The sequence below is a fragment of the Heterodontus francisci genome, chromosome 23, assembly GCF_036365525.1.
Source record: "Heterodontus francisci isolate sHetFra1 chromosome 23, sHetFra1.hap1, whole genome shotgun sequence".
NCBI lineage: Eukaryota > Metazoa > Chordata > Chondrichthyes > Heterodontiformes > Heterodontidae > Heterodontus > Heterodontus francisci.
The window spans coordinates 3,867,357-3,894,390 of NC_090393.1; the positions used below are offsets into that span (position 1 = coordinate 3,867,357).

The following is a 27,034-nucleotide window of genomic DNA, read 5'->3' on the forward strand; positions in this document are numbered from 1 at the left end:
TTACCTCCTCTCTCCTCACTATCCCAGGCCCCAAACACTCCTTTCAGGTGAAGCAGCGATTTACTTGTACTTCTTTCAATGTAGTATACTGTATTCGCTGCGCACAGTGTGGTCTCCTCTACATTGGGGAGACCAAGCGCAGACTGGGTGACCGCTTTGCGGAACATCTCCGCTCAGTCCGCAAGCAGGACCCTGAGCTTCCGGTTGCTTGCCATTTCAACACTCCCCCCTGCTCTCATGCTCACATCTCTGTCCTGGGATTGCTGCAGTGTTCCAGTGAACATCAACGCAAGCTCGAGGAACAGCATCTCATCTACCGATTAGGCACACTACAGCCTGCCAGACTGAACATTGAGTTCAATAATTTCAGAGCATGACAGCCCCCCATTTTACTTTCATTTTTAGTTATTTTTTCTTCCTATTTTTTTTTTTACATTCTTTTTTACATTTTTTACAATCTTTTTTTTTGCATTTATTTCATTTCATCTTAGTTTGTTCAGTTTGCTTACCCACTGTTTTTTTTCAGGTTTGCACTTGCTGCTGTTCAATATTCAGTGTATTAACACCTAATCTGTACTAATGCTTTGTCTTTCAACACACCATTAACATATTGTTTGCCTTTGCTCCGTGACCTTTTGGTCAGCTATGTGGCCTGGTCCAATCTCGACCTCCTTTGTTATCTCTTGCCCCACCCCCACCTCACCTACTTATCACCTGTAACTTTTCTAATATTTGTCAGTTCTGAAGAAGGGTCACTGACCCGAAACGTTAACTCTGCTTCTCTTTCCACAGATGCTGCCAGACCTGCTGAGTGGTTCCAGCATTTCTTGTTTTTATTTCAGATTTCCAGCATCCGCAGTATTTTGCTTTTATTACAGATGTCAGGCTAACTGGTCTGTAATTTCCTTGGTTCCCCCTTTCACCCTTCTTAAAAAGTGGAGTGACATGTGCAACTTTCCAATCCAGAGGGACCACTGCTGAATCTGGGGAACTCTGAAAGATTATAGTTAGGGCATCTACAATGTGCTTCCCTACTTCCTTTAACACCCTCGGGTGGAAACCGTCAGGTCCTGGGGATTTCTCACTCTTTAGTTCCATTATTTTCCTTGTTACTGATGTTTTACTTATGTTAATTGTATTAAGTCCCTGTCCCCTATCACTGTTAATTTTTCCGGGACTTCCAGCAAGTTATCCTCCTTTTCAACTGTAAATACTTAGGCAAAGTAATTCCAAAGAACAAAGAACAGTACAGCACAGGAACAGGCCATTCAGCCCTCCAAGCCTGCGCCGATCTTGATGCCTGTCTAAACTAAAACCTTCTGCACTTCCGGGGCCCATATCCCTCTAATTCCCATCCTATTCATGTATTTGTCAAGATGCCTCTTAAACGTTGCTATCGTACCTGCTTTCACCACCTCCCCCGGCAGCAAGTTCCAGGCACTCACCACCCTCTGTGTAAAGAACTTGCATGTCTGCCATTTCCCCATTATCAATGACAATATCTCCATTTTCAGTTTTTAGTGGGCCTACATTGCTCTTGACCACCCGCTTTCCCTTTATGTAACTATAAAATTTCTTCTTATTGATTTTGATCTGGTGATCAAAAGTTCATTGTGCTTTGAATGTGTCAGGGAATGGTCCTTTGTCCTTTCCAAGCACTGACTGTTAATTTGCAAATTGCCCTTGAGAAGGTGGTGGTGAGCTGCCTTCTTGAACCGCTGCAGTCCATGTGGGGTAGGTACACCCACAGTGCTGTTAGGAAGGGAGTTCCAGGATTTTGACCCAGCGACAGTGAAGGAACGGCGATATAGTTCCAAGTCAGGATGGTGTGTGACTTGGAGGGGAACTTGCAGGTGGTGGTGTTCCCATGCATCTGCTGCCCATGTCCTTCTAGTTGGTAGAGGTCGTGGGTTTGGAAGATGCTGTCTTCGGAGCCTTGGTGCGTTGCCTTGCATTCCCAAGAACCAGGTCTAGCAGTGCCTCCTTTCTTGTTGGACTAGCAACATACTGTTGTAGAAAATTTTCCTGAACACACTCTAGGAACTCTTGCCCCTCACTGCCCTTTGCACTACTATTATCCCAGTCTATCTTTGGATAATTAAAGTCCCCCATTATAACTACCTTATAATTTTTGCACCGCTCTGTAATTTCTTTGCAAATTTGTTCTTCCACGTCCTTCCCACTAGCTGGTGGCCTATAGACAACACTGAGCAAAGTAACTGCACCTTTTTTGTTCCTTTGCTCTAGCCAAATTGATTCTGTCCTTGACCCCTCTGGGACATCCTTTTTCTCCAGCACTGCAATGCTCTCCTTAATCAATACTGCCACCCCTCCCCCTTTTTCCCTTTCCTATCTTTCCTAAACACCTTGTATCTGGGAATATTTAACAACCAGTCCTGCCCTTTGAGCCAGGTCTCCGTTATAGACACAACACCATATTTCCACATGCTAATCTGCGCCTGTACCTCACCAGTTTTATTAACCACACTCCATGCCTTCACATACATGCTCATTAACCCTAATACTTTCTCCCTTACTCTGATCCCAACTAATAATGCATATTCCCTACTCTCGTGCTATCTATCTCCCCCAGTATTCTATGCTGCTTGGTATCCCTCTCTGATATTTTCTCCTGGTTCCCACACCCCTGACAAATTATCAGTTTTGCTTCCCTCCAATCTGAGCTCTCTCTCAGGTTCCCATCCCCTGACAATTTTGAAAATAAATCCACCACATGCAGTCTATCGCAGAACAGTCAGTTCAAACACTGGGCATATATGGGCAACATGATGCATTATGACATTTCATTTACAGCCACCTCTGATGGAATAGTTTTACCCTGCCATTTCCATTTTACTCCTGTTTAATCAAGACTGTCGATTGTTTAATTTTAAACAAAATTAAAACATTCTGTTCATGCTAAATTGAATTAAAACAAGGCGGATATGACAGAGAATTTATGTTAATTCCTTAATCTCCTGTGGCATTGTTCACAGGGAATTAAGACCCAGTTGTCTTCAGATGAAATGAGATTTGAGGGTGGGGAATAATTGGATCAGGGCCACAAATTATTCAGTCTCCATTTTAAGGTCATACATTCAATTTTTAACTTTCTATAATATTTCTATTTTATATTATTATTTATGGTTAAATATCAAACTTATGGCAATTTGGTAACGGTTGGCGCTTTGGAGTGTCTCTGAAGTACGGGCCAAAGAGCTAGGAGTTACAAAAACTGAGGCACTACAACACCACCTCTGGTGGGAAAGTATGTTACAGCATGATAAGTTTACATAGGCAGTTTTCATTATAAATGGGGCATAGGAATTTATAATGGGAAAATATTGATGCAAAAGTGTGACATGAATGTGACAACATGAAGTAAAATTCTGTAGGTAGCAAGTGTAGTCTGGATGGTTTTCAACATATTATTGATTGATAGGAATAGGTGCACCTCGTCGGAAAATTATGTTGTTCATTTAAAGGACTCACATTCTAGTAATTTATTAACCTAATTTCCTTTCCTTCTTTAGAGGCTAGCCAAACAGGTTCAGGATGCTTTGGCAAATGCAAACAATATAGCCGAGGAGACCATTTCGTCCATAAGAACTGTACATAGTTTTGCTAATGAGAGAACAGAAGCACACACATACAATGAGCAGCTGAAGACCATGTACAGCCTGAACAAGAAACAAATTTTGTCATTGACCATTTTTACTTGGGGCAACAAGGTAAGAAACAAATTATTGCATATTCATTATCTCGTTAATGCATTTTGTTTCACAAACTCAACATGGAATTAGCAGGCAAAACCAATTTGTATATTCTTCGAGGAAATGAGACACACTGACCTGAGCTCAGGCCCAGACTTTATAAATATGTATGTAACAGCGTACGTACTTGAATATTAATACATTTTGAACCTTCGGTTACTGAATTTCCCTTTGCAGATTTGAAAATATGCAAATATTTCTCAAACATTCAGTAATCCTGGTTGCTCTCCAGTAGCACTGCATACGGGGAATGAAGGCTAAATGTAGCCTTCAACTGAAGTGGGGTTTGAGGCCATAGTATAACTTAACCACATTCTAGACATAATTCTGTACCCATTTTAAAGGTATATGCATTGTCACTATTTAAAATAATACTGGGAATCTATTGGAAGCAGAGAAGTAGAGTCAATTAGAGTAAAAAAGTTTCTCTACAACCTGAAGAGCAGAAAGATGTAAAGCTGTGCTGCTACAGCACCACCACTGGCTGAAGAGTGTAATTGCAGTGTGACAAGTTTACATAGGCAGTTAACATTACAAATGTGGACCTAGGAATTTATCATGGAATGCATACAGGCGCACAATTTTAGAAACATGTATGAAACACATTTTGTGTTTATTTTATTTTTTGGCATTGCTAACACATAGTCACTGTCATGGTGACGGAGCAGAGCAGGAATGAAACACAGCATAGGGATACAGGGCAGTCCTGAACAAACACAACATGGAGCTGGTAAACTATACAATCAGGAGGGGATCTGAAGCTGGACTGTATCTCAACTCCACTTGCCCACCTTAATTCCATATTTCTTTATATCCTTACCTAACAAAATCTATCAATTTCAATCTTAAAAGATTTAATTATCCAGCATCGTATCACTTTGTTGAATGGATTGCCCTAAAAGGAGAGATTGAATAGAATAGGCATATATTCCCTGGAAAGAATGAGAGGTGATCTAATTGAAACATAAAATTCATAAAGGCCTTGTCAGGGTAGATGCTGAGAAGATGTTTTCCATGGATGGGGAATCTAGAACACAGATGTGGAGAAATTTGTTCACTCAAAGGTTTGTGAATCTCTGAAATTCTCTATCTTCGAACACTGTATCCCAACATTCTGTTTGTTTAACCTCTTTTCCGACATCTTATTCTAAGAATACAGATCTTAGATCAATAGGTCTATATGAAATTTTTATAAATGAATCCTAGGGAATATTTCCTCAGGTTGCTAATGTCAGTGAAGCCAGAAGCACATCACCGCACAAAGTGACTGGACAAAACCTTATAGAAAGAAGGCTGCAAATGTGTAACACACTAAAGAACTACTTCCTGCTTATCATGCAACCCTGGGGATCCATAGAGAAGGCTCTAAGACTTTTTCTGCACTTTATATTTCTGCTGAGTTATGTGTTCATTAAGGTGAGGAACTGGATATGGTAATATAGTTATTATGTTACTGGACTGGTAATCCAGAGCATGCAAGTTCAAATCCCAGCATGGCAGTGCAGTTTGAGAATTTGAATTTGGTTCTTAATAAACCGGAGCTAAAAAGCTGGGAATAGTACAAGTGACCATGAAGCTTTTGGATTGTCACAAAAACTCAACTAGTTAACAAATGTCCTTTAATGAAGTAAACTTGCCATGCTTACTTGGTTTTGCTTTATATATGACTCCATATATTACGCACCAATGTTGTTGACTCTCAGTTCTATCAAAACCACTGCACTGCAACAATTCAAGAAAATGGCCCACGAACATTTCCTCAAGGCAATTGGGGATGGGCAATAAAAGCCAGCCTTGCCAGTGACCCCCCCTCCCCCCCAGACCTCATAGAATGAACGGTAAAGAAAAAGTCTCTTTTTAAACTGAATGTATCTCAGTAGCCATTTGAGGTAAAACATGACTGAGCCAATCTTCTCTCCTCCTTCATTCTACCTGACATGACTTGAAGCTGAATATCTATCACTTCTGCCTTTTAACCATTTTCTGATCCTTTTTCCTACTATGTGTGGCTGTTGCATGTTCCTCCCCTTTCCCTTGTTCTCTTCCTTCTTAAATGCTGTTCATCAGTAATATCTTTCAGTTCTGAGGAAGGGTTTATACCTGAAATACCAAGCAGAGTTTTCTGTTTCTGTTTTTTTTTCTGTATGTGGCTGTTTTGAAGATAGAAATATTCTAATTCCACCTCCCCCACAGTTTTTGCAGATTATTCTACAGGTCACCACTGTGCTCTACGGTATGCACCTTGTCCTAATTGACAAAATAACATCTGGCAATTTAATCTCCATCTTCATTTATATACTGATATTATGTGAAAATCTTCAGGTAAGTGTTCTATTCATGTAATATCATGCTAAATAAAGTATTGATATTTGAAGTAATACCAGATGTTGAATTAATTAAAAATAATATTATTTTTGATTTCAGAACCTCACCAATATATATAGTGGGTTGATTCAAGGAATTGGTGTAACAGAAAAAATCTTTGACTACATCGACAATAAACCAACCTGGAACAAAATTGGAACATTCACTCCAGAAAATCTGAAGGGTGAAATCACATTTAGGAACGTCACTTTTGCATACCCTACTAGCCCACAAAACAAAATTCTAAACGTAAGTTGCCCAAATGAAGCTGAAATATTAAACTGTAATTTGCTGTTGTTGAAGATAAGGGGGCAGATTTTTTCAAAGATTCAAACATATGTTGTTTTTACAGAATGTATCTTTCACAATATATCCTGGTGAAATTACAGCTCTAGTGGGTATTTCAGGAAGTGGGAAGAGCTCCTGTGTGCAACTGTTGGAGAATTTCTACCAGCCACAGGCTGGTGAAGTTCTACTGGATGATCGCCCAGTTCAGGATTATGATCATAAGTACCTTCACTGCAAGGTGTGTTTTAGAACTTGCTTACCAAATCTTTAAAGATCCAGTGTGACATTTATTATCATGTACCATAGCCGAGAAACCACAGTTGATAATTTTAGCAAGCAAATGTCAAACATGTTTACATGACATTTTAATGCAAGCATTATGCCATTCGTTCTAATTAGGTTAATGGTCTTACCAAGGCAATTCAAAGCGAATTTTCAGACAGACTCCTAATCTTAAATAGGCCAATGTCACATGGTATAATTTTAATGCCTTTAAGAGAAAGTGTGAGGACCATCAGGTTATTATTTCATGGCAAATCTTCGCAACAAGTATGATGTGAAAAGGCAGCAGAGCTGACAAACAGTCCAGTGGAGTTTCCATTAATATTGGGTATGTTGGCTCAGTCTTGGTGTGTAATCTGGAAATTCAGGTTGAAAATATTTGCAGACTAAGTTGCCTCACTCTTAAATGCTAAAAAGGAACTCAGGCCGGAATTTTACGCCACCCCAATGAGCCGAATGGTGGCGGGAGGCTCTGGGAGGCCTTCCCGATCCGCTCCTGCATCCACCCCATTTTGCGTAAGGCGGGGTGGGAGTGGGGTGGAAAACGGGCTGCCCCCAGGCCAATCAAAACCCTTAAGTTGCCAATTAACGGCCACTTAAGGGCCTTTGCCCGCCTCCACGCGGAATTTACGCATGGCAAGCAGGTGTCTGGGAGATGTGAAAGGCCACCCAGTAAAAGCTAGCTGCCTCTCAGCAGCACGGGGGTGGGCTCTGACAGTTGGGCACAATCGCTCCCATTTCCCCAACCACCCCCAGGAACCAAGACACCCCCTTCCACCCAAACAACCACCCATGCCTCACCGAAGCCCGACCGATTACCCCTGGCGAGGCAACCAGAACTCACCTTGGATCCCGGCTCCCAGGCATCCACGGCTGGGCTGCAGTCCCAGCAGTGGCCACTGCTCACAGTGGTGCTGCTGAGACTAAGAACTGCCGGCCTGCTGATTGGCATGCAACTCAATGATGTGGGACTTTCTCCCTCAAGTGGGTCGAAGTCCCGCCTTGGAACAATTAAAGCCCAGGGACCTGTAAAATGCGGGACGGATCCCCGGGTGAGGCAGAAGCGGGTTCGCCACTGACTTTTACATTGGTGGCCAGCTCCCGTCCGCCCAACATAAAATCCAATCCTTAGGGTGGGACTTTGACTATCGAGCGGGCAACCACTGGCTAGCTGGCTGACAGGAGGCCTGGTTGAGGGCTGTACTTCGTTAGGAGTACCCTGGCAGCTGTAGTGCAAAACAAGCAGCCAGCTGGTATTTGAGAGGTGGGAGGCACATTTAGCCAGCCTCAGGGTACAGGAGGAGGTAGGACCGGGAGAGGGGTGTGTGTGTGGGGTGGTGGTTGTGGGAGCAGTATGGGGCATTTAGTGTGGGAGCAGCCCAGATTGCTTGTGTGGAGCCCAGAGAATCACTTCTGGTTCCCCTGGCCCCATAAAAGTAAATGAAAACTTTCCTTTTGTGCTCCTGTTCGGCAGGACCACCACCTGTAACTGGGTGGCTGTGCACGGTGCTTGTCTCACCTAGTTGGGCCCTAAAATATGTATGCCATGGGATCCAAATTTGGATATTGAAAGGGCCTTCCCTTCACTCAGGCAGGTGCTCCGGCTGTCCCACAGTTCAGGCTCCCAGTTCTTTTATGCCTTAAAATCACTCCCAGAAAAGAATGAGGCCTCAATCAATGCATGATTGATAAGAGTTTAAAGCAATATATTGGCACAATGATAGTATCAGTTTCACTCTGGAAGTTTCACTATTCTCGATTAGACAGAGCAGGCATGTAACTGCAGCTCGGCTTACATGTCTCTTTTTAATTGGCCATTGGAAAGTGGCCTGGAGCCCCCAGGATGATGTCACCTCCTTAGTCTTCATTCTTTGATCTGGAGAAAGACTGATATCTGTTCATCGGCTCTTTCCTATTTATGTCTGAGACATGCAGGGAAGCATAACTAGAATCGCAAGTTCAAACAGTTCAAGAAGGCAGCTCACCACCACCTTCTTAAGGCAGTTAGGAATTGGCAATAAACGTGGGCCTTGCCAGTGATGCCCACATCCCATGAATGAATAAAAAAAATACACTGTGAACTTGCACTACTCTGAAGATACTTAAACTAACTGGAGTTTGTAAATATCCAATGGTGATCAAGTTGAAATGCATGGGAAAACCAAATGGTTTTCTGTACAAGACAATGCTGCAAAAATAATGGCAAAGTCATATCTGGTACAATCTTCAGCACTGAAGACTGGCTGGGTTGGTTACTGAGAGGAATTTCTGACATGCAATATACAAAATATATAAAATCTCAAGTTCACGTCCGAGGGATGAAAAGATGTTATTTTACTCTATCGCCATTTATGTAGACTTTTTTACATAACCTTCCCATTTCCCCTCAGTGTATTGCAGCTTTGAAATTACATTTAAAAAAAAAATTCTTGTTAAAGGTTGCTGCGGTTGGTCAGGAGCCAGTGTTGTTTGCCCGATCAATACGAGAAAATATCTTATATGGCCTCCAGGAGTGTTCCTTGGATTCCGTAGTGCAGGCCTCTCAGAAAGCTAACGCACATGAATTTATTACTGAGCTGAAGAATGGCTACGATACAGGTAAAACGCAACAAAACAATTTCAGCTGTTGATACCACTGGTGTCTAAGATATCAAATTTGTAACACATTCCTACCCTGTGAAATACTGCATGAAAAATCCCCTAAGCAGCAGTCTGTGAAATGTGTGGTGGAACAGAAGCTATTTCATTTGTTTAACCCTTTGTGTGCTATGATCCATGTATAGAGTTATGATCGGGTGAGGAGGGGTCGAAAGGCTCCCCTCTTGTCCCTCTCCTCGTTTGATTGCAACAGAGTTTATTCTTTTTTAAACAGTGAATGTGTTTCCCAATTCAGTGAGTGTTTAACCCTTTATGTGCTATGATCATAAAAGAACCAATTGGACAGGTTTACTTGAGTTTAAACAAGAAAGAGGTTTGTTTATTGTACTTAAAATCAAAACCCAATCTAAGTAAAATAATAAACTACACTCCAACTTACACACACGCACACATAAACAAATAGGTTACAGAGTGATGAAGAATAGTTTGGTTGGATTAGAGTCCAGAACAAATAAAAATAATATATACTGTGTGGGGTCTGGCAATTCATTTATCTTCTGGCTGAATTCGTGGTCCTGAAGACTCTGGCTGGTAGAGGTACACTTGCAGCTGATCCACCTGGTTCAGGGTTTTCTTGGAGACAGTAATGTAGGTGATTTTCTCCTTCGGGGTCTCTGTCTGTAGCAATGATAGACAGTTGCAGACAGGTTTTGTAATTGCAGTACACCTGGAGAGAGAGAGAGAGAGAGAGAGAGACAGCCCCACCAGGGTCCTGCACTGATTAGCTCCCAAAGCTTGTCTGCTGTGTGTAACAGAAACTCCAAGTTTTCACCTAGACGGGGGAGACTGTCACATGATACTTTCAGTCTATTCCTTTTTCACTTTAATGAGATCCCAGTCTAATAATCCCAAATATCACTCAGGCCTTATTGTTTCAATGTTCCCCCCCTCCCCTTAGGTTCATCTCCACTAGCATGAATGCTCCAAGATGACTTTGAATGTCTTGTTAATGAGGGCAATACTAGATAATTTGCTGAACTGTTCAAGCCATTGTCCTGCATGTCAACGATTTAGACATGCATGCCACTTTGATGCTTTGGAATGTGAGGTATTTCAATGCAAATTGTGGTGACCATCTTAGCTGCCAGTTTTTTAAAAGTTGGATGTAGGTTTCCAACTGATGAATTAAAATTATCATTCAGCATAGCACATTTTCATGACACCTCCCCAGCACGCAGAATGAAATGGGACAACAGGAGCATTTCATTGTTAGGTTGTAGGTCAAAAACAATAGAAACTGTACACACACATTAATTCTCAAACACTCACTTCTCAAACTCACACTGCCATAGCTATGCTCTGGTGTAGTTTTTTATGTAGTGTCTCCAGACAACGCAGAGCATGCGCACACCAATTGATGATGTCATCAGTGCATCCAAACATTTGTCAGCTTGCCAGTATGAATCTGCGCATGCATTCACCAACGTCAGCATGCAATAATGCCACACGTAATGATGCCAGCTCGTTGATACATCCCTCAATGACTGTAATCGCCACCTCCATTCCCCCCAACAGTACCGCAATTTAGCCGCTCGTTATCGGCCTCGCTGCTTCCCTCCACCTGTCAACCACTCACTCCAGGCCTCACTGCTTCCTGTCACCCCTCGGCCACTCACTCCTGGCCTCAGCCCTCCTTCACCTCAGCCAATCGCTCTCTGTCTCGCTGCTTCAGCTGCTTGCTCATGCTACTCCCCCTCGGCCGATCACTGCCCAGAGAAGTGGCAGGGAATGAGCTGCCAAGGGTGGAGCGAGTAGCTAAGAGGTGATGGGGCGACACGGGAAGTGAGCGGCCCGGAGGGGGTGCAGCGGACAGCGTGCAACCGAAGCAGCAAGCGGGGAGCGAGCAGCCGAGGGGAGGCAGTGGCGAGGGGGGGGGAGCAAGTGGTGAGTAGACGGGCGCGGGCGGGAGCGGCTAAGAGAAGTGGCGATGGCGGGCGGGAATGGGGTACTGTTCAGGGTAGGATGGAGGCAATGATCACAACTATTGAGGGGGTTTGGGTTTAATTTGTTTTTTGTGGCAAATTGAGCAGCTCCATCTTTATTACTGGCAGCTGCCAGAGACATCGCAGAGAGTGACATTTCAGTCGATGAGGCTGCATTTACTCATGTGCCAGTACTGTGCCAACTCGTGTTTGCGTTGTCAGCAAACACAGACTTTTTTTTCCAGGATTGGGCAATAAGCACAACTGGGGAGCTTCAGCTGCTCTGACTGAGCTCAGTCAGCTTCTTTTCCAACATATACCGAATTTTCTCCCGAACCTGGGTCAGTTTCCTGGGACCGAGGCGATAGGGGTTATGTTTTATGGGACCGAGGCGATAGGGATTATGTTTTATGGGGCCTAGGCGATAGGGGTTATGTTTTATGGGACCGAGGCGATAGGGGTTATGTTTTATGGGACCTAGGCGATAGGGGTTATGTTTTATGGGACCGAGGCAATAGGTGTTATGTTTTATGGGACCTCGGCGATAGGCGATAGGGGTTATGTTTTATGGGGCCGAGGCGATAGGGATTATGTTTTATGGGGCCTAGGCGATAGGGGTTATGTTTTATGGGACCGAGGCGATAAGGGTTATGTTTTATGGGACCGAGGCGATAGGGGTTATGTTTTATGGGACCGAGGCGATAGGGGTTATGTTTTATGGGACCGAGGCGATAGGGGTTATGTTTTATGGGACCGAGGCGATAGGGATTATGTTTTATGGGACCGAGGCGATAGGGGTTATGTTTTATGGGACCGAGGCGATAGGGGTTATGTTTTATGGGACCGAGGCGATAGGGGTTATGTTTTATGGGACCGAGGCGATAGGGGTTATGTTTTATGGGACCGAGGCGATAGGCGATAGGGGTTATGTTTTATGGGAACGGTCTCTCCTATATCCACATCCTGTAGGGTTAGGGTTGTTCAAGCCTGATGTGTACCTGCAGTTTTCTGTCAATGCTGTGAGCTGTCTTATTAGGGCTTCTCTTTGTTCTGCATTTAAATAGGAGAGCACAGTGTCTATCTTTCCTGACATTGCCTAACATTCCTAAAATGCTCGAGTCCATTATAAAAGAGGTAATAACAGAGAACTTGGAAAACAATGACAGGATCGGACAAAGTCAACATGGATTTACAAAAGGGAAATCATGCTTGACAAATCTACTGGAATTTTTTGAGGATGTAATTAGTAGAATAGATAAGGGAGAACCAGTGGATGTGGTGTATTTGGACTTTCAGAAGGCTTTCGATAAGGTCCCACATGAGAGATTAGCGTGCAAAATTAAAGCACATGGGACTGGGGGTAAGGTACCGACATGGATAGAGAACTGGTTGCAGACAGGAAACAAAGAGTAGAAATAAACGGGTCTTTTTCTGAATGGCAGGCAGTGACTAGTGGGGTACTGCAGGGATCAGTGCTAGGACCCCAGCTATTCACAATATATATTGATATAGATGAGGGAATTAAATGTAATATATCCAGTCTGCAGATGACACAAAGCTGGGTGGGAGTGTGAGCTGTGAGGAGGATGCAGAGAAGCTCCAGTGTGATTTGGACAGGTTAAGTGAATGGGCAAATACATGGCAGATGCAGTATAATGTGGATAAATGTGAGGTTATCCACTTTGGTGGCAAAAACAGAAAGGCAGATTATCCGATCGGTGATAGATTGGGAAAGGGGGAGGTGCAGCGAGACCTGGGTGTCCTTGTGCACCAGTCGCTGAAAGCAAGCATGCAGGTGCAGCAGGCAGTTAAAAAGGCAAATGGTATGTTGGCCTTCATAGCGAGAGGATACGAGTACAGGAGCAAGGATGTCTTGCTGCAATTATACAAGGCCTTGGTGAAACCACATCTGGAGTATTGTGTGCAGTTTTGGTCTCTTTATCTGAGGAAGGATTTTCTTGCTATTGAAGGAGTGCAGTGAAGGTTCACCAGACTGATTCCTGGGATGGCAGGACTGACATATGAAGAGAGATTAGGTCGATTAGGCTTGTATTCACTAGTGTTTAGAAGAATGTGAGGGGATCTCATAGAAACCTACAAAACAGATGATGATGGCAAACACGAGGGGACATAGCTTTAAGTTGAGGGGTGAAAGATATAGGACAGATGTCAGAGGTAGTTTCTTTACTCAGAGAGTAGTAGGGGCGTGGAACGCCCTGCCTGCAACAGTAGTAGACTCGCCAACTTTAAGGGCATTTAAGTGGTCATTGGATAGACATATGGATGAAAATGGAATAGTGTAGGTCAGATGGTTTCACAGGTCGGCGCAACATCGAGGGCCGAAGGGCCTGTACTGCGCTGTAATGTTCTAATTCTAAAAAAACAGGACTGGACAGACTAGATACAGGAAGGATGTTCCCGATGGCGGGGGCGTCGAGGACCAGGGGTCACAGTCTAAGGATAAAGGGTAAGCCATTTAGGACTGAGATGAGGAGAGATTTCTTCACCCAGAGAGTGGTGAACCTGTGGAATTCTCTACCACGGAAAGCAGTTGAGGCCAAATCATTAAATATATTCAAGAAAGAGTTAGACATTGTTCTTGGGGCTAAAGGGATCAAGCGATACGGGGAGAAAGCGGGAACAGGTTACTGAGTTTGGATGATCAGCTATGATTGTATTGAATGGCAGAGCAGGCTCGAAGGGCCGAATGGCCTACTCTTGCTCCTATTTTTAGGTTTTCTATTTTTCAGTGTTGGCTAACCGGACAGCAGGGGGTTCGATTCGGGAACCCTCCAGGTCCTCCTCTAACTGTCCTTTTTGTCTCCTCTGTCCTAACTGCCTGACAGACTGGGCTTGGCTGTCCCCTTCCTGGCTGTGATACTGTTTTAACATGCTGATGTGGAACAGCCTTTATTTTTTCCTAGGGTCTGCGGTGTCAGTTGAATATTTTACCATGCCAATTCCATTTTCGACTCTATAGGGGAAACGGAACCTGAATTGGGAGTGATACTAACACATGGTTTCTGGGCCAAAATCTTCTGGCCTTGACATGTTTATCTACCTGACTTTCATAGCCTTCTGGGAGGTTTTTAGGTGTTCCTGAGCCACCGCACAGGCTCTCGTGAGCTGTTCCCAATACATGGAAATGTAGTCTAATATGGAAGGCTCATTCCTGTGTCCCAAAAACCTCTCCTTGATTACTTTAAAATGACCTCTCACCTCGTGTCCATAAACTAATTCAAAGGGTCTAAAGCCAGTGGACTCATTGGGTGAGTCCCTGGTGGCAAACAGGGGAAATCCCCGCCCTTTGTCCCACTCGTGCGGCTACTCATAGCAGTATGCCTTGATCATTGTCTTTGGGGTCTGGTGGTACCGGTCCAAAGCCCCTTGTGACTGTGGGTGGTAGGCTGAGGACTTGCACTGGGTTATGCCCAGATTACCCATGACCTTTGAAAAATGCTGGATATAAAATTCGTGCCCTGATCTGACTGGATCTCTGCAGGCAGCCCACATGAGGTGAAGAATTGGGTTAGCCCCTCCACCACTACCTTGGCAGAGATAATTCTTAAAGGAATGGCCTCTGGGAATCGGGTAGCCACATCCATAATGGTGAGAAGATACTGGTAGACCCCTTTTGTTTTTGGAAGGTGTCCTCTGCTGAATGGTTCCCCAAAAGCCATAATGAGAATGAGGGGTGCAGGTTTTATTGCAGGTTGGGTCTTTCCCACAACCTGGCATATGTGGCAAGTTTTACAGCACTCCACTATATCCTTGTGGAGTTGTGGCTAGTCAAAGTACAGTCTTATGCAAGCTTGGGGATTTCAACCACCCTAATATCATTGGGATACAAACAATGTGAAGGGCACAGAGGGCACAAAATTCTTGAACTGCATTCAAGAGAACTTTTTTAACCAGCACGTAACAAGCCCAACGAGAGGGGACGCAATTTAGTTTTAGTTTAGTTTAGAGATACAGCACTGAAACAGGCCCTTCGGCCCACCGAGTCTGTGCCGACCATCAACCACCCATTTATACTAATCCTACACTAATTCCATATTCCTACTACATCCCCACCTGTCCCTATATTTCCCGACCACCTACCTATACTAGGGGCAATTTATAATGGCCAATTTACCTATCAACCTGCAAGTCTTTGGCATGTGGGAGGAAACCGGAGCAGCCGGAGGAAACCCACGCAGACACAGGGAGAACTTGCAAACTCCACACAGGCAGTACCCAGAATTGAACCCGGGTCGCTGGAGCTGTGAGGCTGCGGTGATAACCACTGCGCCACTAAATTCTAGATTTAGTCTTTGGAAATGAAGCTGGGCAAGTGAATGAAGGAGGAGTGGTGACCATTTTGGAGATAGTGACCATAATACTGTTAGTTTTAGCATTATCAAGGAAAAGGTCAAAGATAAAACAGGAGTAAAAGTTCTAAATTGGGGGAAAGCAAATTTTATGAAGCTGAGAGGTGACCTGGTGAAAGTGAACTGGATACAGCTACTTGAAGGAAAATCAGTGGCAAACCAGTGGGAGGCATTCAAAAACGAGATTCTACAGGCACAGTGTAGGCATGTCCCCACAGAGATAAAGGGTGGTAAGGCCAGATCTGTAGCCCCCTACTTATCTAGAAGCTTACAGGGTAAGATAAAGCAGAAAAAGATAGCTAATGATGGTCACAAAACAATATAATACTTTAGAAAGCCTACAGGAGTATAGAAAGTGTATGGGTGAAGTAAAAAAGGAAATTAGGAAAGCAAAGAGAGGACATGAAAAATTATTGGCAGGTAAAATCAAGGAAAACCCGAAGACGTTCAATCAGGACATTAAGAGCAAGAGGCTAACTAAGGAAAGGGTAGGGCCTATCAGAGATGTACAAGAGAATTTATGAATGGATGCAGAAGATGTGGGCAGGGTTCTTTGAGTTTTTTGTCTCTGTCTTCACAAAGGAGAGGGACGATGCAGACATTGTAGTTAAAGGAGTGTGAAATATTAGATACGATAAGCATAATAAGAGAGGAAGTACTAGAGGACCTGACATCCTAGAAAGTGGATAAATCGCCAGGGCCGGATGGATTGTATCCCAGGTTGCTAAAGGAAGCCAGGGAGGAAATAGCGGATGTGCTGAGGATCATCTTCAAATCCTCACTAGATACAGACGAGGTACCAGATGATTGAAGGTCTGCAAACGTTATATCATTGTTTAAAAAGTGTGCGAGGGATAGGCTAAATAATTATAGGCTGGTCAGTCTGACCTTGATGGTGGGTAAATTATTAGAATTAATTCTGAGGGACAGGATAAACTGCAATTTAGAAAGGCATGGATTACATACAAACATATGAATTAGGAGCAGGAGTAGGCCATTCGGCCCTTTGAGCCTGCTCCGCCATTCACTAAGTTCATGGCTGAACTGATTACTCCACATTTTCACCTACCCCCGATAACCTTCCACCCCTTGCTTATCAAGAATCTATCTATCTATTTATCTATTAATCAGGGATAGTCAGAATGGATTTTTTAAGGAAAGGTCATGTCTTACTAACTGGATTGAATTTTTTGAGGAAGTAACAAGGAGGATTGATGAGGGTAGTGCAGTGGATGTGGTCTACATAGATTTTTAATAAGGCAGACTGGTCAGAAAAATAAAAGCCAATGGGATACAGGGGAATGTGGCAGGTTGGATCCAGAATTGGCTTAGTGACAGGAAACAAAGGGTAGGAGTCGACGGATGTTTTTGCGAACGGAAAGCTGTTTCCAGTGGTGTTTCACAGGGCTCAGTGTTGAATCCCTCGCTGTTTGTGATATAAATTAATGATTTGGATTTAAATGTGGGAGGCATGACTGGGAAATTTGCTGATTATACAAAAATTGGCCGTGTAGTTAATAGTGAAGAGGATAGCTGTAGACTCCAGAATGATATCAATGGTTTGGTTGTGTGGGTGGAAAAGTGGTAAATGGAATTCAATCTGGAGAAGCATTTGGGGAGGGCAAACAAAGCGAGGGAATACACAATAAACGGGAGGATATTGAGAGGGGTAGAAAAAGTGAGAGACCTTGGAGTGCATGTCCACAGGTCCCTGAAGGTGGCAGGACAGGTATATAGAGTGGTGAAAAAGGCAAATGGAATGCTTTCCTTTATTGGCCGAGGTATAGAATACAAAAGCAGGGATGTAATGCTGGAACTGTATAGAACACTAGTTAGGCCACAGCTGGAGTATTGTGTACAGTTCTGGTCACCACATTACAGGAAGTACATAATTGCTCTGGAGAGAGTACAGAGGAGATTTACAAGAATGTTACCAGGGCTTGAAAATTGTAGCGATGAGGAAAGATTGGATAGGCTAGGGTTGTTTTCCTTAGAACAGAGGAGGCTGAGGAATGACTTAATTAAGGTGTACAAAATTACACGGGGCCTAGGTGGAATAGACAGGAAGGACCTGTTTCCCCTAGTGGAGAGGTCAATTACCAGGGGACACAGATTTAAGGTGATTAGTAGAAGGATTAGAGGAGACATGAGGAAAATGTATTTCACCCAGAGGGTGGTGGGTGTCTGGAATTCACTGCCCGGATCGGTGGTGGAGGCAGAAACCCTCAACTCATTTAAAAGGTACCTGGACCTGCACCTGAAGGGCTGTAACCTGCAAGGCTACAGACCAGGTGCTGGAAAGTGAGATTTGAATGGACGGCTAGTTTTTTCAGCCGGTTCAGACATGATGGACTGAATGGCCTCTTTCTGTGCTGTAACTTTCTATGGTTCTTTCTATAGTTTTTATGTGGGTTTGCATTTTTCATATACCGACACAACCAGCCATTGGAAGTTCATAGGCTATTCGTGCAAGGTGACCAGGGATGGGAAATGAACATCCATGTATTTAGGAGGACAGACAAAAAGCAAAAGGTGGTGGAGTTGCATTGCTGGTTAAAGAGGAAATTAACGCAATAGTGAGGAAAGATATTAGCTCTGATGATGTGGAATCTGTAGGGTAGAGCTGAGAAACACTAAGGGGCAAAAAACATTAGTGGGGGTTCTATATAGACCCCCAAACTGTAGTGGTGATGTTGGGAATGGCATTAAACAGGAAATTAGAGATACATGTGATAAAGGAACATCTGTAATTATGGGTGACTTTAATCTGCATATAGATTGGGCAAATCAAATTAGTCACAATACCGTAGAGGAGGAGTTCTTGGAGTATATATGGGATGGTTTTCTGTACCAATACATTGAGGAACCAACTAGAGAACAGGCCATCCTAGACTGAGTATTGTGTAATGAGAGAGGAATAATTGCCAATCTAGTGGTGCGAGACCCCTTGGGGACAAGCAACCATAATATGATAGAATTCTTCATCAAGATGGAGAGTGACATAGTTGATTCTGAGACTAGGGTCCTGAATCTTAGTCAAGGAAACTACGAAGGTATGAGGCGCGAGTTGGCTATGATGAATTGGGAAACGTTACTTAAAGGGATGACGGTGGATAGGCAATGGCAAACATTCAAAGTGTGCATGGATGAACTGCAATAATTGTTTATTCCTGTCTGGCGCTAAAGTAAAACGGGAAAGGTAGCCAAACCATGGCTTACAAGGGAAATTAGAGATAGCATTAGATCCAAGGAAGAGGCATACGAATTCTCCAGAAAAAACAACAGACCTGAGGATTGGGAGCAGTTTAGAATTCAGCAAAGGAGGACCAAGGGATTGATTAAGAATGGGAAAATAGAGTACGAGAGCAAGCTTGCAGGGAACATAAAAACTGACTGTAAAAGTTTCTAAAGGTATGCGAAGAGAAAAAGATTGGTGAAGACAAATGTAGGTCACTTACAGTCAGAAACAGAAGAATTTATTATGGGGAACAAAGAACTGGCTGACCAACTAAATGTATACTTTGGTTCTGTCTTCACAAAGCAGGACACAAATATCATACCAGAAATGTTGGGAAACACAGGGTTTAGTGAGAGAGAAGACCTGAAGGAAATCAGTATTAGTAGAGAAATGGTGTTGGGGAAATTGATGGGATTGAAGGCCGATAAATCCCCAGGGCCTGATCTCAGCATACTTAAGGAAGTGGCCCTAGAAATAGTGGATGCATTGGTGGTCATCTTCCAAGATTCTATGGACTCTAGAACAGTTCCTACAGATTGCAGGGTAGCTAATGTAACCCCACTGTTTAAAAAGGGAGGTAGAGAGAAAGCAGGGAATTATAGACCAGTCAGCCTGACGTCGGTAGTGGGGAAAATTCTAGAGTCCATTATCAAAGATTTTATAGCAGAGCACTTAGAGAACAGTGGTAGAATCGGACAGAGTCAGCATGGATTTACGAAAGGGAAATCATGCTTGACAAATCTACTAGAATTCTTCGAGGATGTAACTAGTAAAGTTGATGAGAGGGAGCCGGTAGATGTGGTTTATTTGGACTTTCAGAAGGCTTTCAACAAAGTCCCACATAAGACACTAGCGTGTAAAATTAAAGCGCATGGGATTGGGGGTTGTGTATTGTGATGGATAGAAAATTGGTTGGCAGACAGGAAACAAAGAGTAGGGATAAATGGGTCTTTTTCTGAATGGCAGGCAGTGACTAATGGGATACCGCAGGGATTGGTGCAAGGACCCCAGTTATTCACAATATACATTCATGATTTAGATGAGGGAACTAAATGTAATATCTCCAAATTTGCAGATGACACAAAACTGGGTGGGAGGGTTAGTTGTGAGGAGGATGCAGAGAGGCTTCAGGGTGATTTGGACAAGTTGAGTGAGCGGGCTAATGCATGGCAGATGCAGTATAATGTGGATAAATGTGAGGTTATCCATATTGGTAGCAAAAACAGGAAGGCAGATTATTATCTGAATGGCTATAAACTGAGAGAGGGGAATATACAGCGAGACCTGGGTGTTCTCGTACATCAGTCACTGAAGGTAAGCATGCAGGTGCAACAGACGGTAAAAAAGACAAATGATATGTTGGTCTTCATAGCGAGAGGATTCGAGTACAGAAGCAGGGATGTCTTGCTGCAATTATACAGGACCTTGGTGAGGCCACACCTGGAATATTGTGTGCAGTTTTCGTCTCCTTATCTGATAAAGGATGTTCTTTCTATAGAGGGAGTGCAGCAAAGCTTTACCAGACTGATTCCTGGGATGGCGGGACTGACGTATGAGGAGATATTGAGTCGGTTAGGATTATATTCACTGGAGTTCAGAAGAGTGAGGGAAGGATCTCATAGAAACCTATAAAATTCTAACAGGACTTGACAGGGTAAATGCAGGAAGGATGTTCCCAATGGTGGGGGAGTCCAGAACCAGGGGTCATAGTCTAAGGATACGGGGTAAACCTTTCAGGACTGAGATGAGGAGAAATTTCTTCACCCAGAGAGTGGTGAGCCTGTGGAATTCGCTACCACAGAAAGCAGTTGAGGCCAAAGCATTGTATGTTTTCAAGAAGGACTTAGATAGAGCTCTTGGGTCTAAAGGGATCAAAGGATATGGGGGGAAAGCGGGAACAGGCTACTGAGTTAGATGATCAGCCATGATCATAATGATTGGCGGAGCAGGCTCGAAGGGTCGAATGGCCTACTCCTGCTCCTATTTTCTATGTTTCTATGATACCTTGGCAGCACCACTATCTGGTGAACCATTCTCTACTGTTTGTCTGCAGTTCTGTGAGGAGGTCTCCCCTTCCTCATCAGCACCTCATTCTTTAAATAGTAACACTCTGGAACTCCCTCTGCTTCAGCTTCAGTTTGGGCAGTCTGTGCTAACTCTCTAAACCCTGGGTCGGCTTGCTAAGCCTCGACCAAGGAAGATCTGGTTAACACATCCTTTGGGTCCTCTAACTTCCCAAAGAAGGTTTCAGATAACCAGACAGTCAGGTCATCTGTCTGCAGTGCCAGTTCAGCCTCCTCTGATGGAGCTTGTTTGGCCATGAACCGAGTCACCACACAGTCAGGGAAAATGCCGGGGACCTTCTCCCGCAACTGCTCTGTCTCTCTGACCTCTTTTGGTCTCTCTAAAACGACTGGGGAAGCTACCATCTTTGCCTCTGCCAGATCATTACCCAGGAGCAGGTCGACTTGATCCACAGGTAAACTAGGGACAATCCCCATAGTTTGCTGTCCTGAAACAAGGTGGCACTCCAGGTGTAGCCGATATAAAGGTATGGGCATATATTTTCCTCTGATACCATTCGCTAATACTCTCGCATTCAATGCACTGTCTGGGGGAAAGGTCTTAACTTTTCCCAGCAGAAGGGATTGGGTGGTCCCTGTATCCCTAAGTATGACGATGGGCTTCCTTGCCTAACACGAGGGGTATGGGGTCACTTTTCCTTGGGGCACAAAATCCTGCTAACTCTCAGGGATTTTGTTAAGTTTTCCCGCACCCACAGCGGTATGTTTACTGGGTCTTACTGCCCAGTTAAAGCCACAGCCTAGTCATCTGTGCTTTCCATCAGGGCCCCTTTTCCTGCACTGGTCTGGTGTAACCCTGATTAATCCTGTAACTTTTCCCTGTAACTTCTGGCAGTCAGCTTGCAGGTGACCTGCCTTGTCACAATGGAAACACACAGCAATGTCCTTTCAGGCCTGAGGAGGGCTCCTTGTGTGTCCAGCTTTTACTTCTTGCCCATGGCTGTTCAGGCTCCTATCACCCTCCCACCTTTTATCCTTTTCAGTTTTTTGGAGGTGACTAGGGAAGGGTTTTCCTTGGAGTAAGGGCTTGTGGAGAAGTGCGAATTCTTCATTCAGCATTGCTGCCTGCCTGGCTCTTGGGATCTTTTGTTCCTGTCCATGTGTTTTAAGGGAAAGAGGAAGCGAGTTTTTGAACTCCTTGAGAAGGATCGCCACTCCGAGGTATGTGGGCTATATGTGGGCTATATGTGGGCTATATGTGGGCTATATGTGGGCTATATCGTGTGTGCCCTTATCCACTGGTCAAAAGTGAATTGCTTAATGCTTTCAAACTCGAGGTAAGTTTGTTCAGGCTGCTTTCAGAGGTTTGTAATTTTTGGCAGTATGCCTCCAGTATTAGCTCGTATGCACTCAGTATAGCATTTTTTGTTATCTCACAGTCTGATGAACTCTTACCAGGTAACAGTGAATAAACCTCATGGGCTTTTCCTGTTAGTTTGCTGTGCAATAACAGGGGCCCACCTTTCTGTCGGCCATGTCAGCTGTCTTGCAAGCTTTTCAAGAGATGAGAAATGCTTCCACACCCCCTCATTGAACCTTGGGATCAACTTTAAGAGCTCAGCACTAGGTCCTGAGCTCGGGGTAGTTCTCTCACTTGCGGTGCCTTCACTGGGTGCATTGAGACTTCTTCTAGTTAATTTGAGCTGCCTTAACTCCCTTTGGAAATCTGTTTTTCCCTTTCCTGAGACTCTCCTCTTTCTCTCTCCGGAAAGCTCTTTTTCTTTTTTTTTGGAATTCTAATTCTAGTCTCCTCTGTTCTGGCTCTAGCTTAGCTGATGTTAGGCTGCCGTTTTCTGACTCTAAAACTGTTTCTGAGTTTTCAGGTTCAAGTGCAAAATGGTTGGCCACATGTTTTAGGATGTCAGATTTCCTAGCTTTTGGACAGACAGTAATCCCTAACTGCCCAGCTACATTCCTCAACTGTTCAACAGGCTTTTAACTTGTCCCAAGATACTTCACTCTGGTTTAAGAAGGTATTGGCCTCGAATGTGGACATTTTAGTATTCTAGCAGTGAAAACCACAAGAAAGCCTGTATTGGAGTTTTTCAATTTTTGCTGGGGATCAATTTAGTTTCCCACTTCCAATTTCTTGTTTGTCTTTGTGTTTTGATCTCAGACGCAAGCCCCCAAATTTCTGTTACAATCAGGCAAAGAGAGGTCGAAAGGCTCCCCTCTTGTCCCTCTATTTGTATGACCACAACAGGGTTTATCCGTTCTTAAACAGTGGATATGTTTACTAATTCAGTGAGTGTTTAACCCTTCATGTGCTATGATCAAAAGAACCAATTGGACAGGTTTTCTTGAGTTTAAGCAAGAAAGAGGTTGGTTTATTGCTCTTAAAATCAAAACCTGATCTAAGTAAAATGATAAACCACACTCCAATTTTCACCCACCCACACACACAAATGGCAACATGACAATTAAGACATACTAAGGAAGAATGAAAGTTACCAATCATGAGTCAGCAATCAGTAAATTCCTGCCAATAAAACTAGCAAGAAACTAATTAAATTCATTGAAACCTTCTCTAGCAGCCATGTTTTTGAAGAAATTACAATCCACTGTACTTCAGATAAGGTAGGACAGTGTAATTGCTGGCAATGCTGATTGAGCAGGCTTGTTGTGAAGAATGACACTGTCATGAGTTAGTGAAGCATTACCAGTGGTCCCGGAACCTCAGGATTAGTCACTGCTTCAAAAGCAGTGAGAAGAAAGTTAAAGAAAGTTCCTTTGGTAACATAAACAATACTAGATTGGTGTGTACCTGATTATTTCTGTTGATGATTGAAACAAATCTCTACAGAGGAAATCACTTCACGGCGTGTAAAACACTAATTCAATTTGTGCGTAAGACCTTCTAAACAAATTTCTGCCTGCTTTAATCAGAGACTGGAGAGAAAGGTGCACAGCTGTCTGGTGGCCAGAAGCAAAGAGTTGCCATTGCGCGTGCATTGGTTCGTGCCCCTCGGGTTTTATTACTGGATGAAGCTACAAGTGCACTGGATGGAGAAAGTGAATATTATGTAAGCAAACATGACACTCAGTAACAGCTTGTCAATAATGTAAAGAATTGTTATAAGGGTCCTAACAAATCAATGCAAGGGAAGCACATGCTGATTAAGGGAAGATTAGGAGAGACCAACAACTACTTACATTTATCTGGCATTTTAATGTAGAAAAGCATCCCAAGCTGCTTCCCAGAGACATAAGGAAAAATAGATTCTAAACAAAAGGAGAGAATAGGAGGGGCTGATTAAAATGTTGGCCAAAAAGTTGAGTTTTAAGGAAAGATTGGAAAGGTTTGAGGGAGGAAATTCCAGCACTTGGGGTCTAGGCAGTAGAAGGCACTGGCATCAATGGTGTGTGGAGGATGTTCAAAAGACCAGAGTCATAGGAACAGAATTCAAATGGGTCGGGGGTAGGGTGGGAATGGGGGAGAGTCATAGCACTGGAGAAGATACAGTGGCGCAATGGTTAGCGTCACAGCCTCTCAGCTCCAGCGACCCGGGTTCAGTTCTGGGTACTGCCTGTGTGGAGTTTGCAAGTTCTCCCTGTGACCGCGTGGGTTTCCTCCGGGTGCTCCGGTTTCCTCCCACAGCCAAAGACTTGCAGGTTGATAGGTAAATTGGCCATTGTAAATTGCCCCTAGTGTAGGTAGGTGGTAGGGGAACTGAGGGAATGGTGGGGATGTGGTAGGAATATGGGACTAATGTAGGATTAGTATAAATGGGTGGTTTGATGGTCGGCACAGACTCGGTGGGCCGAAGGGCCTGTTTCAGTGCTGTATCTCTAAATAAAATATATAAAAGGTTACAGAGAGAGGGAGGGTGAGAAAATGGAGGAAATGAAACACCAGGATGACCACTTAAAATTTGAGGTTTTGGGGGATTAGGAGCCAATATGGATCTGCTAGCACAGGAGAAATGGGTGAGTGTGATTTGATACAAGGTAGGAAATGACTGAAGTTTATGAAGGGTAGATTGGAGGCCAGTCAGGAGATCATTAGAACAGTCAAGTTTGGAGGTGGCAGATGGGCTAAGGTAGGAGCAGAGGTGGTGATATACTATACTATATAATACTTCTAACTTCTGTTTCTGGAAGGTTTAGGGAGTGCTATTCTTCAATGCCACAATTACACTATACAGAATTCCACATGTCTTTCTCATGTCATTTTCTATGTTGAAAGCGCTATATACAGAGCTGTTTTATTTTAAATATGTTATGAATCTCCATCTTGAGGCACTAATTTTGAATTTAAATCAGGAGTTCTAAAAGTTTTCATGATTTAGAGATACTCTGTTGTAATACTTTACAGGATAATTGTTTCAATTTCTTCTGATCATAGTTTCACTGTGTCCCATACTGAGATAGGATATTCTTCTCAAGAGAACCTCATATTATTTGTCACGCTTCACCACAACGACAAGGGCACCAATTATCCATTATGAATAATTAATTCTATTTTTATTGTACAGTACCATACTGGGAAACAAGCATAGGCAGAAGTTTTCTCAGTCAGCTGATTGACTCTCCCTTTGTTTCCTAGTTTAGAAACAAATGGTTGTATGTTATTGCTTAATTAAATTGTCAAATCTCTTTTTGATTATTATATGCAATTTAGAAATTTCTGTGTTAATTTACCACAGCGACATGAAAGGTTTTGTCTTCGATTACGGGTTCACTGGTTTTCCACAGTATTGATTATGCTTGTCATTGGTAAACATTCTCAACACAGGAATTCAAAATGCCATGTTTTGAACGTGTTGTGTAGTAAAGCAAATTCTAGTTGTTGGCATGAATTAAAAATCTACTCACTATTTTAGATCCTGCAAGAACTGAACAAGTTGAAGGACGACTGCACCATCCTTATTGTAGCACATCGTTTGAGCACTGTGAAAAATGCACAGAAAATAATCGTCCTGAATAGGGGCATGATGGCGGAGGAGGGGAATTATAAAGAATTAATGCAGAGAAAAGGTCTCTTTTTCAGAATGGTGCTAATGCAAACACCTGGGTCAGAGTTTGACAATAACAGTTTTACTGCATTAAATCATTCGAAGTAAATCAGTATCATCAGAGAAAATGTTAAAATTGAGAATAAATAAATTAAAATAAGCCATGCTAAAAATTTCCTCCAGTTGCTAAAACAAAGCAATACTGTAAATATTTGGGTAAGATTTTGTGTGTTTACTATTTGACAGCCTTGGACAATTCATGGCAAGAGTTATCTGACTGGAAAATCATCTCTAAATCTCAGATTATGATGACCCATTTCAATACAAATGTAGGCTTTGTTCAGCTGCTTTTTAAAATAGAGTGTGTAATGAAAAAAGATCTTAGCTTTGCTCAAGCAAACAGAAGAAGAAAGCTCAAAATGAAACTGCAACTTTGTGCACCTGCTATACATTAGAACAGTCTCACAACTCTGCTTGTTTTCTCTTATACACACACGTGTATTCTTCTAGTCTCATTGCATTATCTATATTGCTTTGCAAATGTAAATTAAATTGAATGTCAAAACTTCCAATATGCCAAAGTGTTTTGTTTTTGAATTATGTATTTTTACGAAGTTCTTCAGTTGATAATGAGTAAAGAGGAAGCTCAGCATTTTCAGGGATTAATTTTCATGGAGATGCAGAGGTGGGACCGGAGGCATGCATGTCAGCAATTTCCTGCTACCGGCTGATGTGCCAGTCTGCCGCCCATGGTGAGTAGCCAATTAGGTCAATTAAATTGCCTTTGAGGGCAGTGATCAGAAGCACAGGCGGGTCGTCCCCCTCCCCCCGCTGAGGCCAAAGCCCAACCGATGAATGGAGGCAGCCTCCTAGCAGCAGACTAGAGGGCCTTGGACGCCTCATTCAATTTAACCCCCCACTGCAGCTGCGATTGCCACAGGGCCACAGCTCTGTTTCCCCCCTCCATAATGAACTTTAATAATTCTTCAGAGGGTGCTCCCATCTTGAGACATCCTCTCATTTGCCAACCTACTCCAGCAACGCCCACTTCTTATGGTGGGGCCGCCGATCTTTCAGTGCTGGAGGGCCTCTTATTGAAC

The 27,034-nt window shown here is 43.3% G+C and overlaps 1 protein-coding gene across 4 annotated transcripts in view; it reads left to right on the forward strand.

Annotated features, from left to right (window-relative positions):
- abcb9 (ATP-binding cassette, sub-family B (MDR/TAP), member 9) overlaps nt 1-26,506 on the forward strand; it is a 102,962-nt gene extending 76,456 nt beyond the window's left edge. For 2 of the 4 annotated variants that reach the window (XM_068054570.1, XM_068054573.1), the window contains 7 exons: nt 3,534-3,731; nt 5,967-6,095; nt 6,198-6,386; nt 6,490-6,663; nt 9,146-9,305; nt 23,866-24,002; nt 25,803-26,506. In XM_068054570.1, coding sequence (XP_067910671.1) covers nt 3,534-3,731; nt 5,967-6,095; nt 6,198-6,386; nt 6,490-6,663; nt 9,146-9,305; nt 23,866-24,002; nt 25,803-26,042 — 1,227 coding nt within the window. In that variant the 3' untranslated portion in view covers nt 26,043-26,506. The remainder of the gene's footprint in view (nt 1-3,533; nt 3,732-5,966; nt 6,096-6,197; nt 6,387-6,489; nt 6,664-9,145; nt 9,306-23,865; nt 24,003-25,802) is intronic. The other 2 variants (XM_068054572.1, XM_068054571.1) reach the window with 2 other exon arrangements.
- Nucleotides 26,507-27,034: the final 528 nt, after the last annotated feature.